Genomic DNA, 18,821 nt, shown 5'->3' with positions numbered 1-18,821 from the left:
TGAAAAGGGGAGGGAGGGTGGGGCACGAAATGATGCCAGCGTCGGATGACCGTGGGAGGGGGGCTTATAAAGTCTACGCCCCTCCCACAATCACAGGCTGCAACAGCCTTGACAATTATGGTCGTGGCTACGGATACTGGAGCTATCGTAGTGAACCCAGGAAACCTGAACGTATCATATACTAAGTAGGCCTGGATTGTGCCCATAGCCGTGAAACGTGGGTAGCCTATAAGGGGCCAAAAAGCAAGGCAAAAGGTAGATTTTGTATTTATTGAAGTGTACATGATTTACAATGCCAGTTTGCGGAAAACGTCTGATATTTCCTGATGCGGATTGGGAATGTACCTGGTGAAGCAAGATGACTCCCAACCTCCCATCTTCCGAATGATATGACTGGGAACGTTATGCTTGGAGGCTGCGGAAGCCGCCCCGATCTGAAACGAGTGACCTGAAATGGTTTTGGGATCGACACCTAGGCTGGCAACTAGAAGGCGAATGTGGGAAATGAATTGCGCGGTCGTGAGGGGCTTGGATTTGAAGGGTAGCAGCGGACTGTCTGGGGAGGAATGACTTAAGGAACTGATTAATTGGTTGAACACCTGGACTGGGCACCAATTGTTGAAGGACCTGAAGTACTTGACTGGGACTGGGGGCCCTGCTTGCGACGTTTTGGTGGAAGGTAATAGCAGGATGAAATGGTCGTGACTCCAAGTTAACTGGCTCTTGGTCAGTCCCTTGGATTTTGGGGAGAAACCTGTGAATTCCCCTGGGCGCAAAAACCCATAGAAACCTAAATACATGGCTGCTTTAATGATGGTGCTGGGATGGAGCCCGAAAGGGTTGCTGTCTAGGGAATTGGAAAGTTTCCTGAACAGATCCCCTGAGACTGGTTGCCTGGTGGGAGTGCATGGCAGACAGTTTTTTTGAATTCCCCTAAGGACAGCCCTGATGGCAGGGGACGCGAATATCGCCTTACTACCGGGATGTTTGAGGGTGGAATGGTATTGCACCCCTGCCATGTACAATCTGATGGAATTGCAGCCAAGTTTGAGGTGATGGTGGCAATAAGCTAAAAAGGCCATCAAATAGGAGGTCCTATCTGTGCCGCTCCTAGGGTGGAGACGCGAAAATTTTTGGAAGCTGTTCCAACCGGTTTTATAGTTTCTGGCTGTGTTGGCTGATAGTGATTTTTGCATGAGCGATTTGGCGGATGAAATGATTTGCGCTAGTCCATGCGTAGTGTGTTGAACTCCGGAGGGGACAATCCTGCTGGATCCGCCTCTGGCATGACCTGGAAGAAATGGTTGAAATGAAAGCGTGACAGTGCGTCAGCCGCGGAGTTCTGGACACCCTGTATGTGTCTGCATGAAATTTGAAAGTTGTGCTGTAGGGAGAACCAAACTAATTTGCGGACGAAAGGCATGATGTGGCGGGATTTGGACCTACCTTTGGTAATGATATCCACTACCGACTGATTGTCCGTAATGAATGTCACCGGGGAGTTTGCTCACTGCCTGCCCCAAACTTTTGCGGCCGCTACGATTTGGTAGATCTCTAGGAGGGGGGAGGATCTGAGGTACTCGCTGAGCGAAGAGATCTTGGGGGGCCAGTGGCCCACAAACCACTGTGTGTTGTAGATGGCCGTGAAACCCCTGGAGGCAGCGGCATCAGAAAAAATCGTGGGAGAAGAGGGACACCATTGAGGGACGAATAGGGAGATCCCATTCCAGCGGGTCAGGAAGGAATTCCACATGGCTAGATCCGCCATCGCGTGTGCGTCCAGGACTATCGGGGAGTCCTGCTCTGCGGCAGTTGGTAGCAGATCCAGGAGTCTGGACAAGAAGGCCTTGCCCTGGGGCATGATCCTGGCAGCGAAGTTCAGCATGCCTAGCAGGGATTGTAAGTCCTGCTTTGAGACGACCCTGCAACCCACAAATCTGGAAATGACCTCCTTGATCTTTGACAGCTTGTCCTCAGGCAACCTCGCTTCCATCTTGCGGGTATCTAAGAAGATGCAGAGGAAAGTGATGGTGGTTGAGGGTCCTTCGATCTTGGTAGGGGCGACAGGGATGTTGAGGTTGGCGAAACCTGGAGTAGGCTATCAAGTTTGCAGGGTGGAACGTCTGGTTGCTCTATTAAGAGAAAGTCATCCAGGTAGTGGATGACCATAGGGCACCCGCAATGGTTAACCAGGACCCAGTGGAGGGCCTGGGCGAACTGGTCGAACAACCATGGACTACTTTTGGAGCCGAAGGTGAGGCGGTTGGCGAAGTAGTACAAGTCGTCCCATTTGATGCCGTAGAATTTCCAGAGTTGTGGGTTGATGGGCAGCAGCTTGAAAGTGTCCGCCAGGTCAGCCTTGGACAGCCAAGCCCCTTGGCCCGCCAGGAGTATGAGAGTGATGGCTTCACTGAGAGAAGAGTACTTCTTTGGGGATTGTGATGGTCACGGAGAAGTGCAGCTAGTAGGTCCACGTTGACCACGCCTAGTCACTTGTTCCTGGCCGATCTTTTTGGGCAAACCAACAGGGGGTGGGCCCTGAAACAAGTGGAGCAGACGTGGAGTGCTCTGCGCTGGTTGTAGTTGCAGGTTGCAAAATTGTAGTTGTTGCATACCTGACTGTTTCCGAGGAAGACTATGGGTCGACCCAGCTTGTCGTTGCCCGAGTTGTGTCTAGACTGAGACTGAACAGGCTGAAGGCCAGGACGAATTCTCGGATGGACAGTTTCCTGTTCAATCAGGCATCCCTGGACCTGAGAACTATCGACACATTCTCGCAGGCTATGGTCCTATTCTTAACCGTGTCGTGGGTGGCAATGAGGATGGCGGCTAAATTGACAGCCTTCTCTTCCAAGATGTCTCGTTTGAGGGTGTCGGTCACGAAATGGGATGGGGCTACCTCAGACAAGGCGGGAACCCTACCTGAGGACGTGTATTGGGACGTGGAAGCGACCGGGAGAGGAGGGACAGGGATGCTGGGAGACGGGTCTCTGGACTCTACTGCCGATAGCCTGGTCTGAATGTCCGATACGGAGGTGGCTACTGTGTTGATGGTGGCGTGCAGCTGGGTCAATGACAACTGGATAGTTGACATTGACACCTGGTCTTCGGAGTGGGACGGCTTAGACACCAGGAGTTGATAAAGCTCCGCCTTCCTGGCCGAAGCTGGGTAACGAATCCCTCGTTTGGTTAATTCGGCTATAATTTTTGGGATCGTCCAGCTCCGGAGTGACCCCACGCTGGCATGGCTGGAAGCCAGGGAATCCGGTCTACCGAGGCCTCAGGTCCTGATGATTTGTGGCGGTGCAGACGAAATCGGGTCTTTGACTGAGATAAAAGTAACAGGGCCGATAGCCAGTGAACAAGATTGTGAATGAATAACCTGATGCTTGGGTAGGCTGCCGGACGAACATGGATGGGGGACCGAAATGACCTGCCTGACGTGACAGGTGAGAAACCACTGGTGACTAGGGTGTGACCAGAATATTGAAACCAGGGCGTGCGTGGAACGGAATGACCTGATGGAAATGAGGATAAAATACATGGATGCAACGAGCCGAGATGTGGCTAGAGACAAAACAAAGGGGGACGTGAGAAGACGAGACATGGCCTGAATGACGCAAACAGGCATGAGATGTAAATGACAGACCTGGCCTAAATGACAAAAACAGGCGTGAGACGTAAATGACAGACGTGGCCTGAATAACGAAAACAGGCGTGATACGTAAATGACAGACGTGGCCTGAATAATGAAAACAGGTGTGAGACGTAAATGACGGACATGGCCTGAATAACGAAAACAGGCGTGAGACGTAAATGACAGGGTAGGCCTGAATAACGAAAATAGGCGAAAAATGTGACTGACGGTTGTGGTTAAAAGACGAAACAGGCATGGTACATAACGGACGGACTTGAAACATGGAAGACAGATGAGGGCTAAACGATGTGGACAGGCATGGGGAAATTTTTTTTAATTTTTTTTTTACGTGAACCGGCGTGGGGCATAGACAGACGTAGCCTGAATGATGACAACAAGCGGGAGACGTAAATGACAGACGTGGCCTGAACAACGGAAAACAGGCGTGAGACGTGAGACGTGAATGACAGACGTGGCCTGAATAACGAAACAGGCGTGAGACGTGAAGACAGACGTGGCCTGAATAACGAAAAGCAGGCTGGGACGTAAGAGACACAGGAGACGTAAAACAGACGTGAATCGTGGAATGTGAAGTGGCATGACAACGTAAAACGACGTGGCTGGCTAAACAAATGGGGAGAGACGACTGACAAGCGAATGCTGTGACATTGAAACAGGCGTGGATGTGGACGAGCAGACGTAACTGGACTACCGTACCCAGAGCATGCAGGAGACTGGTTAGAGTAATGCAAAAAATACCAACCTGCTGATGAAGATTTTTGACGGACAAAGAAGGGTCAGGTAAATTCCGTAATAAAACGGTTGGCGTACATTGGCTCTGTCAGAAGGAACCGGAGGTAGCTCTGTAAAGTAAAACAGGGGACATTGCGGTGTTTATGCAATGATAAGATGAAATGAGGCCAAAAATTATTTTCTTTTTTTTTTACATGTGGCGTTTTTTTTTGTTGTTTTTTTATGAAACATGTGGCGGGTATAATTATTATTTTTTTTAATTAGAACAACATTTGATGGGTTGTTTCTTTTTATATTTATTATCATTGCTGGCCCCTGACGTGAATGGGTGTGTTGTAGTGGAATTAAACTGTTCTTGTGACTTCATCCTGCATGCCTGCTGGGGAGCATGCGCAGAGAGGCGCCGCCTGGTTTGAGGCACGTGCCGGAGAGAAGGGGGCGTGCACGAGGAGGAGCCGGCCCCGCCCCCACAACCGGCATTGCATGGATGCCGAACGGTGGAGGGGCCGACCACGCTGTTTGCCGGACCGGGCAGCCCCTGGAGCGCATCGGGCGAGGTAAGAGTGGAGAATAGAGAGGGGCGCTGGACTTGGGAAGGACGTGGGATGTTGCAGCGGTGACCGAGCGCTGAAGGCGCTGGCTGATGGAGGGCGGGCGGTAGGAGGGACGCGGAGGCTGGTGCCGGACCACCCTCCCCTTGGCAGCAGTGGAGCGACCGTGGCAACCGGGACGGGGCTGGGAGCGAGGTATGGGGGTTGGACGCCGAGCCTGGACGGCGGGTGCCGTGGCCGGAGGTAACCGAAGCTGCCGGCAATGTTTGTGGAGAACATTGGGAACGTGAATCACTTGAGGCCGGACAGCCTACAGGATCAGGCGCGGTGGCGAGGAAGCGCGTGGAGGAGGCCTTACATACTTACCTGGCCGGGGCCTTGTTCATGCGGAACTGGCGAAACGAAGTGGGTTGCACGAAATGATGCCAGCGTCGGATGACCGTGGGAGGGGGGCTTATAAAGCCTATGCCCCTCCCACAATCACAGGCTGCAACAGCCTTGACAATGAACATCTACATATAATTAGAACTTTTTTTATATATATAATTACAATTATTACATTATATAGATCTAGGGATGAGCGAACGTGAACTAGGGATGAGCATGCCCAGATCCCAACCAGGACTTTTTCACTGAAGTCCGGGTTCAGTGTTCGGGTGATTTTATTATTTTCCGTTATAACATGGTTATATCGGAAAATAATAGCATTCTCACCTCATCCACTTGATCGCGCTGCAGCAGCTTCTTCTAACTTCATTCAGCAGGACCTGCCAAAAGCCCTGCGATGTGCATGATGAGGTCATCCTTTGCGGGAGAGAGCGGTGACTTTGGCAGTTCCTGCTGAATGAAGATAGAAGAGACTGCTGCAGCGCAATCAAGTAGATGAGGTGAGTTGTTTTTTTTGTTTAGTTTTCTTTTTAACCCCTAAAATATTTTTTTGCATTCTGTCTTAAAAATGCTATTATTTTATGATATAACCATGTTATCAACCGGAAAATAATAAAGTGTAGTTCAGGTCCCCATTGACTTCAATGGGGTTCAGGGTCAAGTTCGGGTCCTGAACCCGGCAAACCCGAACTTCCACGGGTTCGCTCATCCTTATATAGAACTTCTGGGCATTTACCTTTTCTGAGACATTTCTCATACTTGGATTTCTTTCATGATTGTGATCTTTTTTTTCCATTCTGTACCACTCGTGACCCCGTTTCTCTTTGGCCCCAGTGATGGCACCATGGTTATGATCAACGGCACTGTCCTACCTTCAGCAACCAAGTTTGTAATTCTTTAATATATTGCATTGTTGATACATTTTCTAATAAAAACAGATTTGCAGTTTTACATGCCGCAGGTCCACACATGGATTTGGTCTCTTTCGATGGAATTAATCAACTTGTGTCCACCCACAGCAGTCTCCATTCCTCTTCGTCTTTGATTCTTTTTTCCCATTCATATGAGGATTGTGTGGTTTTCCCACAGATTTCAGCATGGCATACACTTAGAAGAAATAGTTTGCAAGAACAGGATAGCTATGAACAATTCTTCAAGGGTCTTCTTAGCATGGGCAAAAACGTGGGTCAGTACAGTATAGGCTACTTTCACACTCGCGTTTGGTGCAGATCCGTTCAGATAATACAACCGCATGCATCCGTTCAGAACGGATACGTTTGTATTATCTGTAACATAGCCAAAACGGATCCGTCTTAAACACCATTAAAAGTCAATGAGGGACGGATCCGTTTTCTATTGTGCCATATTGTGTCAGTGAAAAGGGATCCGTCCCCATTGACTTACATTGTGTGTCAGGACGGATCAGTTTGCCTCCGCATCGTCAGGCGGACACCAAAATGCCGCAAGCAGCCTCCAGAGAGAAATGGAGGCGGAACGAAGGCAAACTGAGGCATTCTGAGTGGATCCTTATCCATTCAGAATGCACTAGGGCAAAACTGATCCGTTTTGGACCGCTTGTGAGAGCCCTGAACTAGAGTTGAGCAAACACCTGGATGTTCGGGTTCGAGAAGTTCGGCCGAACTTCCCGGAAATGTTCGGGTTCGGGATCCGAACCCGATCCGAACTTCGTCCCGAACCCGAACCCCATTGAAGTCAATGGGGACCCGAACTTTTGGGCACTAAAAAGGCTGTAAAACAGCCCAGGAAAGAGCTAGAGGGCTGCAAAAGGCAGCAACATGTAGGTAAATCCCCTGCAAATAAATGTGGATAGGGAAATGAATTAAAATAAAAATTAAAAAAATAAAAATGAACCAATATCAATTGGACAGAGGTCCCATAGCAGAGAATCTGGCTTCACGTCAGCAGAGAATCAGTCTCTTCATGCCATAGCAAAGAATCTGGCTTCATGTCAGCAGAGAATCAGTCTCTTCATGCCATAGCAGAGAATCTGGCTTCATGTCAGCGCAGAATCAGTCTTCATGTCATAGCAGAGAATCAGGCTTCACGTCACCCACCACTGGAACAGGCCACTGTCACATATTTAGGCCCCGGCACCCAGGCAGAGGAGAGAGGTCCCGTAACAGAGAATCTGGCCTGATGTCAGCACAGAATCTGTCTTCATGTCATAGCAGAGAATCAGGCTTCACGTCACCCACCACTGGAACAGGCCACTGTCACACATTTAGGCCCAGGCACCCAGGCAGAGGAGAGAGGTCCCGTAACAGAGAATCTGGCCTTATGTCAGCACAGAATCTGTCTTCATGTCATAGCAGAGAATCAGGCTTCACGTCACCCACCACTGGAACAGGCCACTGTCAAACATTTAGGCCCAGGCACCCAGGCAGAGGAGAGAGGTCCCCTAACAGAGAATCTGGCCTTATGTCAGCGCAGAATCTGTATTCATGTCATAGCAGAGAATCAGGCTTCACGTCACCCACCACTGGAACAGGCCACTGTCACACATTTAGGCCCCGGCACCCAGGCAGAGGAGAGAGGTCCCGTAACAGAGAATCTGGCCTTATGTCAGTGCAGAATCAGTCTTCATGTCATAGCAGAGAATCAGGCTTCACGTCACCCACCACTGGAACAGGCCACTGTCACACATTTAGGCCCAGGCACCCAGGCAGAGGAGAGAGGTCCCGTAACAGAGAATCTGGCCTTATGTCAGTGCAGAATCAGTCTTCATGTCATAGCAGAGAATCAGGCTTCACGTCACCCACCACTGGAACAGGCCACTGTCAAACATTTAGGCCCAGGCACCCAGGCAGAGGAGAGAGGTCCCGTAACAGAGAATCTGGCCTTATGTCAGCGCAGAATCTGTCTTCATGTCATAGCAGAGAATCAGGCTTCACGTCACCCACCACTGGAACAGGCCACTGTCAAACATTTAGGCCCAGGCACCCAGGCAGAGGAGAGAGGTCCCGTAACAGAGAATCTGGCCTTATGTCAGCGCAGAATCTGTCTTCACGTCATAGCAGAGAATCAGGCTTCACGTCACCCACCACTGGAACAGGCCACTGTCACACATTTAGGCCCAGGCACCCAGGCAGAGGAGAGAGGTCGCGTAACAGAGAATCTGGCCTTATGTCAGCGCAGAATCTGTCTTCATGTCATAGCAGAGAATCAGGCTTCACGTCACCCACCACTGGAACAGGCCACTGTCACACATTTAGGCCCAGGCACCCAGGCAGAGGAGAGATGTCCCATAACAGAGAATCTGGCCTTATGTCAGCGCAGAATCTGTCTTCATGTCATAGCAGAGAATCAGGCTTCACGTCACCCACCACTGGAACAGGCCACTGTCACACATTTAGGCCCAGGCACCCAGGCAGAGGAGAGAGGTCCCGTAACAGAGAATCTGGCCTTATGTCAGCGCAGAATCTGTCTTCATGTCATAGCAGAGAATCAGGCTTCACGTCACCCACCACTGGAACAGGCCACTGTCACACATTTAGGCCCAGGCACCCAGGCAGAGGAGAGAGGTCCCGTAACAGAGAATCTGGCCTTATGTCAGCGCAGAATCTGTCTTCATGTCATAGCAGAGAATCAGGCTTCACGTCACCCACCACTGGAACAGGCCACTGTCACACATTTAGGCCCTGGCACCCAGACAGAGGAGAGGTTCATTCAACTTTGGGTTGCCCCGCAATATAATGGTAAAATAAATTAAAAATAGTATTGAATGAGGAAGTGCCCTGGAGTAGAATAATATATTGTTAAGGGGAGGTAGTTAATAACTTATCTGCACAAGGGATGGACAGGTCCTGTGGGATCCATGCCTGGTTCATTTTTATGAACGTCAGCTTGTCCACATTGGCTGTAGACAGGCGGCTGCGTTTGTCTGTAATGACGCCCCCTGCCGTGCTGAATACACGTTCAGACAAAACGCTGGCCGCCGGGCAGGCCAGCACCTCCAAGGCATAAAAGGCTAGCTCTGGCCACGTGGACAATTTGGAGACCCAGAAGTTGAATGGGGCCGAACCATCAGTCAGTACGTGGAGGGGTGTGCACAGGTACTGTTCCACCATGTTAGTGAAATGTTGCCTCCTGTTAACACGTTCCGTATCAGGTGGTGGTGCAGTTAGCTGTGGCGTGGTGACAAAACTTTTCCACATCTCTGCCATGCTAACCCTGCCCTCAGAGGAGCTGGCCGTGACACAGCTGCGTTGGCGACCTCTTGCTTCTCCTCTGCCTTCGCCTTGGGCTTCCACTGGTTCCTCTGTGACATTTGGGAATGCTCTCAGTAGCGCGTCTACCAACGTGCGCTTGTACTCGCGCATCTTCCTATCACGCTCCAGTGCGGGAAGTATGGTGGGCACATTGTCTTTGTACCGGGGATCCAGCAGGGTGGCAACCCAGTAGTCCGCACACGTTAAAATGTGGGCAACTCTGCTGTCGTTGCGCAGGCACTGCAGCATGTAGTCGCTCATGTGTGCCAGGCTGCCTAGAGGTAAGGACAAGCTGTCCTCTGTGGGAGGCGTATCGTCATCGTCCTGTGTTTCCCCCCAGCCACGCACTAGTGATGGGCCCGAGCTGCTTTGGGTGCCACCACGCTGTGAACATGCTTCATCCTCATCCTCCTCCACCTCCTCCTCATCCTCGTCCTCCTCGTCCTCCAGTAGTGGGCCCTGTCTGGCCACATTTGTACCTGGCCTCTGGTGTTGCAAAAAACCTCCCTCTGAGTCACTTCGAAGAGACTGGCCTGAAAGTGCTAAAAATGACCCCTCTTCCTCCTCTTCCTCCTGGGCCACCTCCTCTTCCATCATCGCCCCAAGTGTTTTCTCAAGGAGACATAGAAGTGGTATTGTAACGCTGATAACGGCGTCATCGCCATGTTGGTGGAGTACTCGAAACAGCGCAACAGGGCACACAGGTCTCGCATGGAGGCCCAGTCATTGGTGGTGAAGTGGGGCTGATCCGCAGTGCGACTGACCCGTGCGTGCTGCAGCTGAAACTCCACTATGGCCTGCTGCTGCTCGCACAGTCTGTCCAGCATATGCAAGGTGGAGTTCCACCTGGTGGGTCCGTCGCATATGAGGCGGTGAGCGGGAAAGCTGAAGTTACGCTGTAGCGCAGACAGGCGAGCGGCGGCAGGGTGTGAACGCCGGAAGCGCGAACAGACGGCCCGCACTTTATGCAGCAGCTCTGACATGTCGGGGTAGTTGCGAATGAACTTCTGCACCACCAAATTCAGCACATGCGCCAGGCAAGGGATGTGCGTCAAACCGGCTAGTCCCAGAGCTGCAACGAGATTTCGCCCATTATCGCACACCACCAGGCCGGGCTTAAGGCTCACCGGCAGCAACCACTCGTCGGTCTGTTGTTCTATACCCCGCCACAACTCCTGTGTGGTGTGGGGCCTGTCCCCCAAACATATGAGTTTCAGAATGGCCTGCTGACGTTTACCCCGTGCTGTGCTGAAGTTGGTGGTGAAGGTGTGTGGCTGACTGGATGAGCAGGTGGAAGAAGAGGAGGAGGAAGCTGAGTAGGAGGAGGAGGAGATAGGAGGCAAAGAATGTTGCCCTGCGATCCTTGGCGGCGGAAGGACGTGTGCCAAACAGCTCTCCACCTGGGGCCCAGCCGCCACTACATTTACCCAGTGTGCAGTTAGGGAGATATAGCGTCCCTGGCCGTGCTTACTGGTCCACGTATCTGTGGTTAGGTGGACCTTGCCACAGATGGCGTTGCGCAGTGCACACTTGATTTTATCGGACACTTGTTTGTGCAGGGAAGGCACGGCTCTCTTGGAGAAGTAGTGGCGGCTGGGAACAACATACTGTGGGACAGCAAGTGACATGAGCTGTTTGAAGCTGTGTGTGTCCACCAGCCTAAATGACAGCATTTCATAGGCCAGTAGTTTAGAAATGCTGGCATTCAGGGCCAGGGATCGAGTGTGGCTAGGTGGGAATTTACGCTTTCTCTCAAATGTTTGTGAGATGGAGAGCTGAATGCTGCCGTGTGACATGGTTGAGATGCTTGGTGACGCAGGTGGTGGTGTTGGTGGTACATCCCATGTTTGCTGGGCGGCAGGTGCCAACGTTCCTCCAGAGGCAGAGGACGAGGCCGAGGCGGCGGCAGCAGCAGCAGCAGCAGAAGAGGCCGAGGCGGCGGCAGCAGCAGAAGAGGCCGAGGCGGCAGCAGCAGAAGAGGCAGCAGGGGGAGCCTGAGTGACTTCCTTGTTTTTAAGGTGTTTACTTTACTGCAGTTCATGCTTTGCATGAAGGTGCCTGGACATGCAGGTTGTGCTAAGGTTCAGAACGTTAATGCTTCGCTTCAGGCTCTGATGGCACAGCGTGCAAACCACTCGGGTCTTGTCGTCAGCACATTGTTTGAAGAAGTGCCATGCCAGGGAACTCCTTGAAGCTGCCTTTGGGGTGCTCGGTCCCAGATGGCGGCGGTCAGTAGCAGGCGGAGTCTCTTGGCGGCGGGTGTTCTGATTTTGCCCACTGCTCCCTCTTTTGCTACGCTGTTGGCTCGGTCTCACCACTGCCTCTTCCTCCGAACTGTGAAAGTCAGTGGCACGACCTTCATTCCATGTGGGGTCTAGGACCTCATCGTCCCCTGCATCGTCTTCCACCCAGTCTTGATCCCTGACCTCCTGTTCAGTCTGCACACTGCAGAAAGACGCAGCAGTTGGCACCTGTGTTTCGTCATCATCAGAGACATGCTGAGGTGGTATTCCCATGTCCTCATCATCAGGAAAAATAAGTGGTTGTGCGTTAGTGCATTCTATCTCTTCCACCCCTGGGGAAGGGCTAGGTGGATGCCCTTGGGAAACCCTGGCAGCAGAGTCTTCAAACAGCATAAGAGACTGCTGCATAACTTGAGGCTCAGACAGTTTCCCTGATATGCATGGGGGTGATGTGACAGACCGATGGGCTTGGTTTTCATGCGCCATCTGTGCGCTTTCTGCAGAAGACTGGGTGGGAGATAATGTGAACGTGCTGGATCCACTGTCGGCCACCCAATTGACTAATGCCTGTACCTGCTCAGGCCTTACCATCCTTAGAACGGAATTGGGCCCCACCAAATATCGCTGTAAATTCTGCTGGCTACTGGGACCTGAGGTAGTTGGTTCACTAGGACGTGTGGCTGTGGCAGAACGGCCACGTCCTCTCCCAGCACCAGAGGGTCCACTAACACCACCACGACCATGTCCACGTCCGCGTCCGCGTCCCTTATTAGATGTTTTCCTCATTGTTCCCGTTCACCACAATTTTGAGAATGGCAAATTTGGGAATAGTTTTTCAACCCAGAAAAAAAAGTGTGCTTTTACGGTCACTACAAATAACTTGACCAGCTAAAACAGTGCAGATTTGGTTAATTAGAGATGTGAGAGCTGTTTTTTTTGCGCTGTGTGACAGTTATAGGTTTAATCACAGAATGACACTTCTATCAGCACGCTAGCGTGTGTCTTAGGTTTTTCTGAATGACACTATCAGCACCTTCAATGTAAGATATTCTTTTTGGGATAGATTTCAAGTAGGCCTCAAATACCAGAAACTAGTTATTTTGAGAATGGCAAATTTGGGAATGGTTTTTCAACCCAGAAAAAAAAGTGTGCTTTTACGGTCACTACAAATAACTTGACCAGCTAAAACAGTACAGATTTGGTTAAATAGAGATGTGAGGCCTGTTTTTTTTTTGCGCTGTGTGACAGGTGTAGGTTTAATCACAGAATCAGACTTCTATCTGCACGCTAGCGTGTGTCTTAGGTTTTTCTGAATGACACTATCAGCACCTTCAATGTAAGATATCCTTTTTGGGATAGATTTCAAGTAGGCCTCAAATACCAGAAACTAGTTATTTTGAGAATGGCAAATTTGGGAATAGTTTTTCAACCCAGAAAAAAAAGTGTGCTTTTACGGTCACTACAAATAACTTGACCAGCTAAAACAGTGCAGATTTGGTTAATTAGAGATGTGAGAGCTGTTTTTTTTGCGCTGTGTGACAGTTATAGGTTTAATCACAGAATGACACTTCTATCAGCACGCTAGCGTGTGTCTTAGGTTTTTCTGAATGACACTATCAGCACCTTCAATGTAAGATATTCTTTTTGGGATAGATTTCAAGTAGGCCTCAAATACCAGAAACTAGTTATTTTGAGAATGGCAAATTTGGGAATGGTTTTTCAACCCAGAAAAAAAAGTGTGCTTTTACGGTCACTACAAATAACTTGACCAGCTAAAACAGTACAGATTTGGTTAAATAGAGATGTGAGGCCTGTTTTTTTTTTGCGCTGTGTGACAGGTGTAGGTTTAATCACAGAATCAGACTTCTATCTGCACGCTAGCGTGTGTCTTAGGTTTTTCTGAATGACACTATCAGCACCTTCAATGTAAGATATCCTTTTTGGGATAGATTTCAAGTAGGCCTCAAATACCAGAAACTAGTTATTTTGAGAATGGCAAATTTGGGAATAGTTTTTCAACCCAGAAAAAAAAGTGTGCTTTTACGGTCACTACAAATAACTTGACCAGCTAAAACAGTACAGATTTGGTTGAATAGAAATGTCAGGTCTATTTTTTAGGCGCTGGGTGACAGGCTCAACTTGCCCCTGATGTAATATATGGCCAAAAAATAACCACACTGTTGATGGTTAAATGCACTTGGGTGACACAGGCTCAGCCTGCACCAGATGTAGTATATGGCCAAAAAATAATCAGACTGTTGATGGTTAAATGCACTTGGGTGACACAGGCTCAGCCTGCAGCTGATGTAGTATATGGCCAAAAAATAACCAGACTGTTGATGGTTAAATGCACTTCGGTGACACAGGCTCAGCCTGCAGCTGATGTAGGATATAGCACAAAATAACCACACTATCGATGGTTAAATACACTTGGTGATAGCTTGTGCTGGCGCACCACAAGTCACAAAATGGCCGCCGATCACCCCAGAAAAAAAGTGATCTAAAAACGCTCTGGGCAGCCTCAAAAAAGTGAGCAAGTCAATAATAGCACTTCAATGATCCACAGCTGCAGATCGATCACTGAATGAAGTCTTTTGGAGGAGTTAATCTGCCTAATCTCGCCCTAACGTCGCAGCTGCAACCTCTCCCTATACTGATCATAGCAGAGTGACGTGCGGCGCTATGTGACTCCAGCTTAAATAGAGGCTGGGTCACATGCTGCACTGGCCAATCACAGCCATGCCAATAGTAGGCATGGCTGTAATGGCCTCTTGGGCCAAGTAGTATGACGCTTGTTGATTGGCTGCTTTGCAGCCTTTCAAAAAGCGCCAAGAAAGCGCCGAACACCGAACCCGAACACGGACTTTTACGAAAATGTTCGGGTTCGGGTCCATGTCACGGACACCCCAAAATTCGGTACGAACCCGAACTATACAGTTCGGGTTCGCTCATCCCTACCCTGAACAGATCTCACAAACGGAAACCAAAACGCCAGTGTGACAGTAGCCATATGCTATCAGTATTCAGAAGCCAAAACCAGCAGGGTCTTCAAAACAGAGAAGAAGATCAAAGCTTTCCCTGTTCGCCTTTCTTCTCTTATCTTCTTATCATGATGTTTCTTCTTTCTAATCTGAAGACAATTGCATTCATCATGATGGCTGATACGTATGTTGGTTTCCTTGTAGCTTTATCATAGACATCCAATGTGATGGTAAGACAAATCAGGATGTCGCCTTCCATTTCAATCCACGTTTTAATAAAGGAAATGTTGTCTGCAACACCAAGAGAAAAAGAATCTGGGGGAGTGAAGAGCATAAGTCGGAGGTTCCATTTACTTTGGGACAACCTTTCGAAATCCGGACCCTGGTCACAAGACAAAACTACAAAGTAGGTCTACAAAAGGAAAGCATAATATATTTTTTTTTAATGTTATGTAATACAGTATGTGTCCTAATGCTTGTCCTACACAAGTTTACATTATTTGCTAAGGTGAGCCTTCACATCTTATAACTTGAGATGAGCGAATTTCTCAAAAATTCGATTCGGCCGGTTTGCCAAATTTTTCGAAAAGATTTGCTTCGATCCAAATTTATTTGTGGCAAATTACGTTAAAAACGGCTACTTCCTGGCTACAGAGTGCCTCTATAGTGGTGTAGAACACAGTGCCTTGCAGTAACACACATAGCGAGTCTGCTGTGGTAGTGAAATAATACTGTGAGTCAGTATGACATGCAGATGACAGGCGTCGCTTATAGAATCACTGCACACTTCACTTATTTGGGCAGTCACGGGTCTCAAGTATTTCAAGTATGAACTCAGACTTATAGGTCGATGTTAGCCTGTGGCGTAGTGTGGGCTGCCAGCACCTGGGGCAAGCCAAGTATTGCGCCCCCCCCCCCCCCCAACCTGTGGCCACGCCCCTTTTTTTTTTACAGATAATGTAGTAGATGTCACCTGCAGTCCTATGTAACACCACAGATAACACAGTGATAACTCTCTGAGTACAGATAATGTAGTAGATGGGTGTGAGCCCTCAGAATTCAGAACACGCACAGTGTGACCTGAAGTCTGGGGCCGGGCTGCTACAGTGTGAGCCAAATTCTATATCCACCCTGCCGTCACTACAGAACATACAAGGTAATACAGCGCCCCATTCCTCTTACATCCAGTGACGTCTCCTTTGATGTAGATGTTCTCTTTCCTCATCTTCTCCTTTCAGACCAGACCGTAATTTTTCAGCCATTTCTCGTCTCTGCAGTTTGACAAAAAAAATCTTAGTTTACTACTTTTCCATCATTCATCTTCTGGACAAATCATTCTACCACCCCCAATACTGTGCCGCTGTGCTCCCCAATACTATACTGCAGAAACAGATAAGCCCCCTGATAATAGTAGTACCATGCAGATAGTGCCCTTTAATAATTATTGGCACGCAGTGCCCTAAAAAAACAGCGCTCAGCAAATAGTGCCCCTGACACTAATAGTGCAAACATAACGTAAATTTTTATGGTAAGCTGATACTGTGCCAAGGTGCCCCCACAGTAATAGTGTTCCCAAAAGTCCCACCAATAGGAATAATTCTCTGCTAGAGCACACATGATAGTAATAGTGCTCCTACAGTGCCCCCAACATGTCCCCACTGTGCACCAGAAGTAATAATGCTCCCATAGTGCCCATACTAGTAATCATGTTCTCCCTAGACCCCCAGTAGTAATAAAGCCCTTCATAATGCCCCCCAGTAGTAATAATTCTCCTTATAATGTGACAGTGCAAAAAATACCCCCTTTTAATGCCCCCAGTTGAGCTAATGTCCCAATAGTGCCCATATGATGTGCCAGTATAAAATACCACCATAGTGCTCCTCTCCCCCCTTACTCCTAGTGCCCCCCATAATGTACCAGTATAAAATGCCCCATATATAGTGCCCCAAGTATAAAATACCCCTTCTTAGTGCCCTCGTAAATGACCCCATAGTACTCCTCTCTCCCCTTCCCCATAGTACCCACCATAATGTGCCCCAGTATAAAATGCCCCTATACAAAACCCCTATATAAAATATCCCTTCTTTGTGGCCTCAGTAGATGCCCCCAATAATGTGCTAGTAAGATGTGCCCCCATAGTGCCACCCAATAATGTGCCAGTAAAAAGTGCCCCCAATAATGTGCAGTAAGAAGTGCCCCATAGATGCCCCCACAGTGTTCCCCAATAATGTGCCAGTAAGATGTGCCCCCATAGATGCCCCCACAGTGCCCCCCAATAATGTGCCAGTAAGATGTGCCCAAATAGATGCCCCCCAATGTGCCAGTGAGAAGTGCCTCCCATAGATGGCCCCCCAATCATGTGCCAGTAATAAGTGCCCCCCATAGATGGCCCTCCAATTATGTGTCAGTAGCCAGTATTGTACCATATAAAAAAATAAACACTTATACTTACCTCCATGGCAGCGATGCGATGCAGGCCTCTTGCGGCCTGTGTCCCGCGCTGTACAGCTCAGGCTCATGACGTCATCGCGACGCCTGCACCGGCTTCTGATAGGCTGCAGGCACTACGCCTGCAGCCTATCAGAGGAACGGGGAAGTGAGACGCCTCTCCCTCCCCTGCCCTGCAGCACATCCATCCTGAGGTTGGCGATACGGATGACTATGGGGATGAGCACTTCCACAATGGATGAGCGCTTCTCACTTTGCTAATTGGCGGTGCGGCCTTGCTGGCGGCCCCTAAAATGTGGGCAACGGCCGCCCCGGTCCACCCCACGCTACGCCACTGATGTTAGCATCAAGAAGAAGCACACTCCTTTTACACCATCGTCAGCTGATTCCACATAGATGTTTGTAGAACCTGTTCTATTAAACGCTTATACAAGTAGAGCCCCCGACAGAGTGGAGAGGGTGTCAGCAGTAAGTTTGTGTTGACGTCACAGATTATTTTGCCCTTCCTCTGATCCGTCAGAACAATAACCCACAAAAAACGGATCCTGTCTGTGGCGCATCTGCCTTCACTCGGTCAGCATTTGGTCAGTAATCCATCAAGTGGATCTAAAACAGAGATGACACATAAATAGAATATTTGCATGTCTTCTGTGTTTTGTACCCACTCCTGCTTTTGGCTACCAAATCATAAGCCAATTCTGATGGGACCATACAGGCCTTACAGGATCCGTTGTGCGTCTAATTTTTCCTTCCTTCTGACAGATCAGAAGAAAGGTAAAATAAATGATGTCAGCCAGGCTGAAAGCCAAAATAGTGTCCCAGTCATGAAGTGGGGTGAGTGGGAACAGCATGAGATGTCCACAGAGTGGACCTATGACATAGTGGTAAGGTGGAAGTAGCATGAGGAAACTACAGAGTGGCTTCCACCTCCAGACAGGGTCTGGAGTTGACAGCATCAGGAGAAGGCCACCGAGTGGCACAATGACAGAGTCTGGAGGTGGTTGCAGCAGCAGCATCAGGAGAAGCCCACCGAGTGGCACAATGACAGAGTCTGGAGGTGGTTGCAGCAGCAGTATCAGGAAAAGGCCACCGAGTGGCACAATGACAGAGACTGGAGTTGGCAGCATCAGGAGAAGGCCACCGAGTGGCACAATGACAGAGTCTGGAGTTGGCGGCAGCAGCATCAGGAGAAGGCCATCGAGGGGCACAATGACAGAGTCTGGAGTTGGTAGTATCAGGAGAAGGCCAGGGAGTGGCACAATGACAGAGCTTGAGTTGGTGGCAGTAGCATTAGGAGAAGGCCACCGAGTGGCTCAATGACAGTCTGGAGTTGGCAGCAGTATGAGGAGGCCACCGAGTAGCACAATGACAGAGTCTGGAGGTGGCAGCAGCAGCATCAGGAGAAGGCCGCAGAGTGGCACAATGACAGAGTCTGGAGGTGGCGGCAGCATCAGGAGAAGGCCACCGATTGGCACAATGACAGAGTCTGGAGTTGGCAGCATCAGGAGAAGACCACCGAGTGACACAATGACAGAGTCTGGATTTGGCAGCAGTATGAGGAGGCCACCGAGTGGTACTATGACAGAGTCTGG

The 18,821-nt window shown here is 49.5% G+C and overlaps 1 protein-coding gene across 1 annotated transcript in view; it reads left to right on the top strand.

Moving 5' to 3' along the window:
* The first annotated feature begins 6,164 nt into the window (after positions 1-6,164).
* LOC121005461 (galectin-9-like) overlaps positions 6,165-18,821 on the top strand; it is a 37,111-nt gene continuing 24,454 nt past the window's right edge. Inside the window, exons 1-2 of the mRNA XM_040438230.1 lie at positions 6,165-6,213; positions 14,986-15,187. Of these exons, the coding sequence (XP_040294164.1) occupies positions 6,173-6,213; positions 14,986-15,187 (243 nt within the window). The 5' untranslated portion in view covers positions 6,165-6,172. The remainder of the gene's footprint in view (positions 6,214-14,985; positions 15,188-18,821) is intronic.

This window comes from Bufo bufo, chromosome 6 (assembly GCF_905171765.1).
Source record: "Bufo bufo chromosome 6, aBufBuf1.1, whole genome shotgun sequence".
In the NCBI taxonomy this organism is placed as follows: domain Eukaryota; kingdom Metazoa; phylum Chordata; class Amphibia; order Anura; family Bufonidae; genus Bufo; species Bufo bufo.
This window is presented reverse-complemented; position numbering and strand designations above follow the sequence as displayed.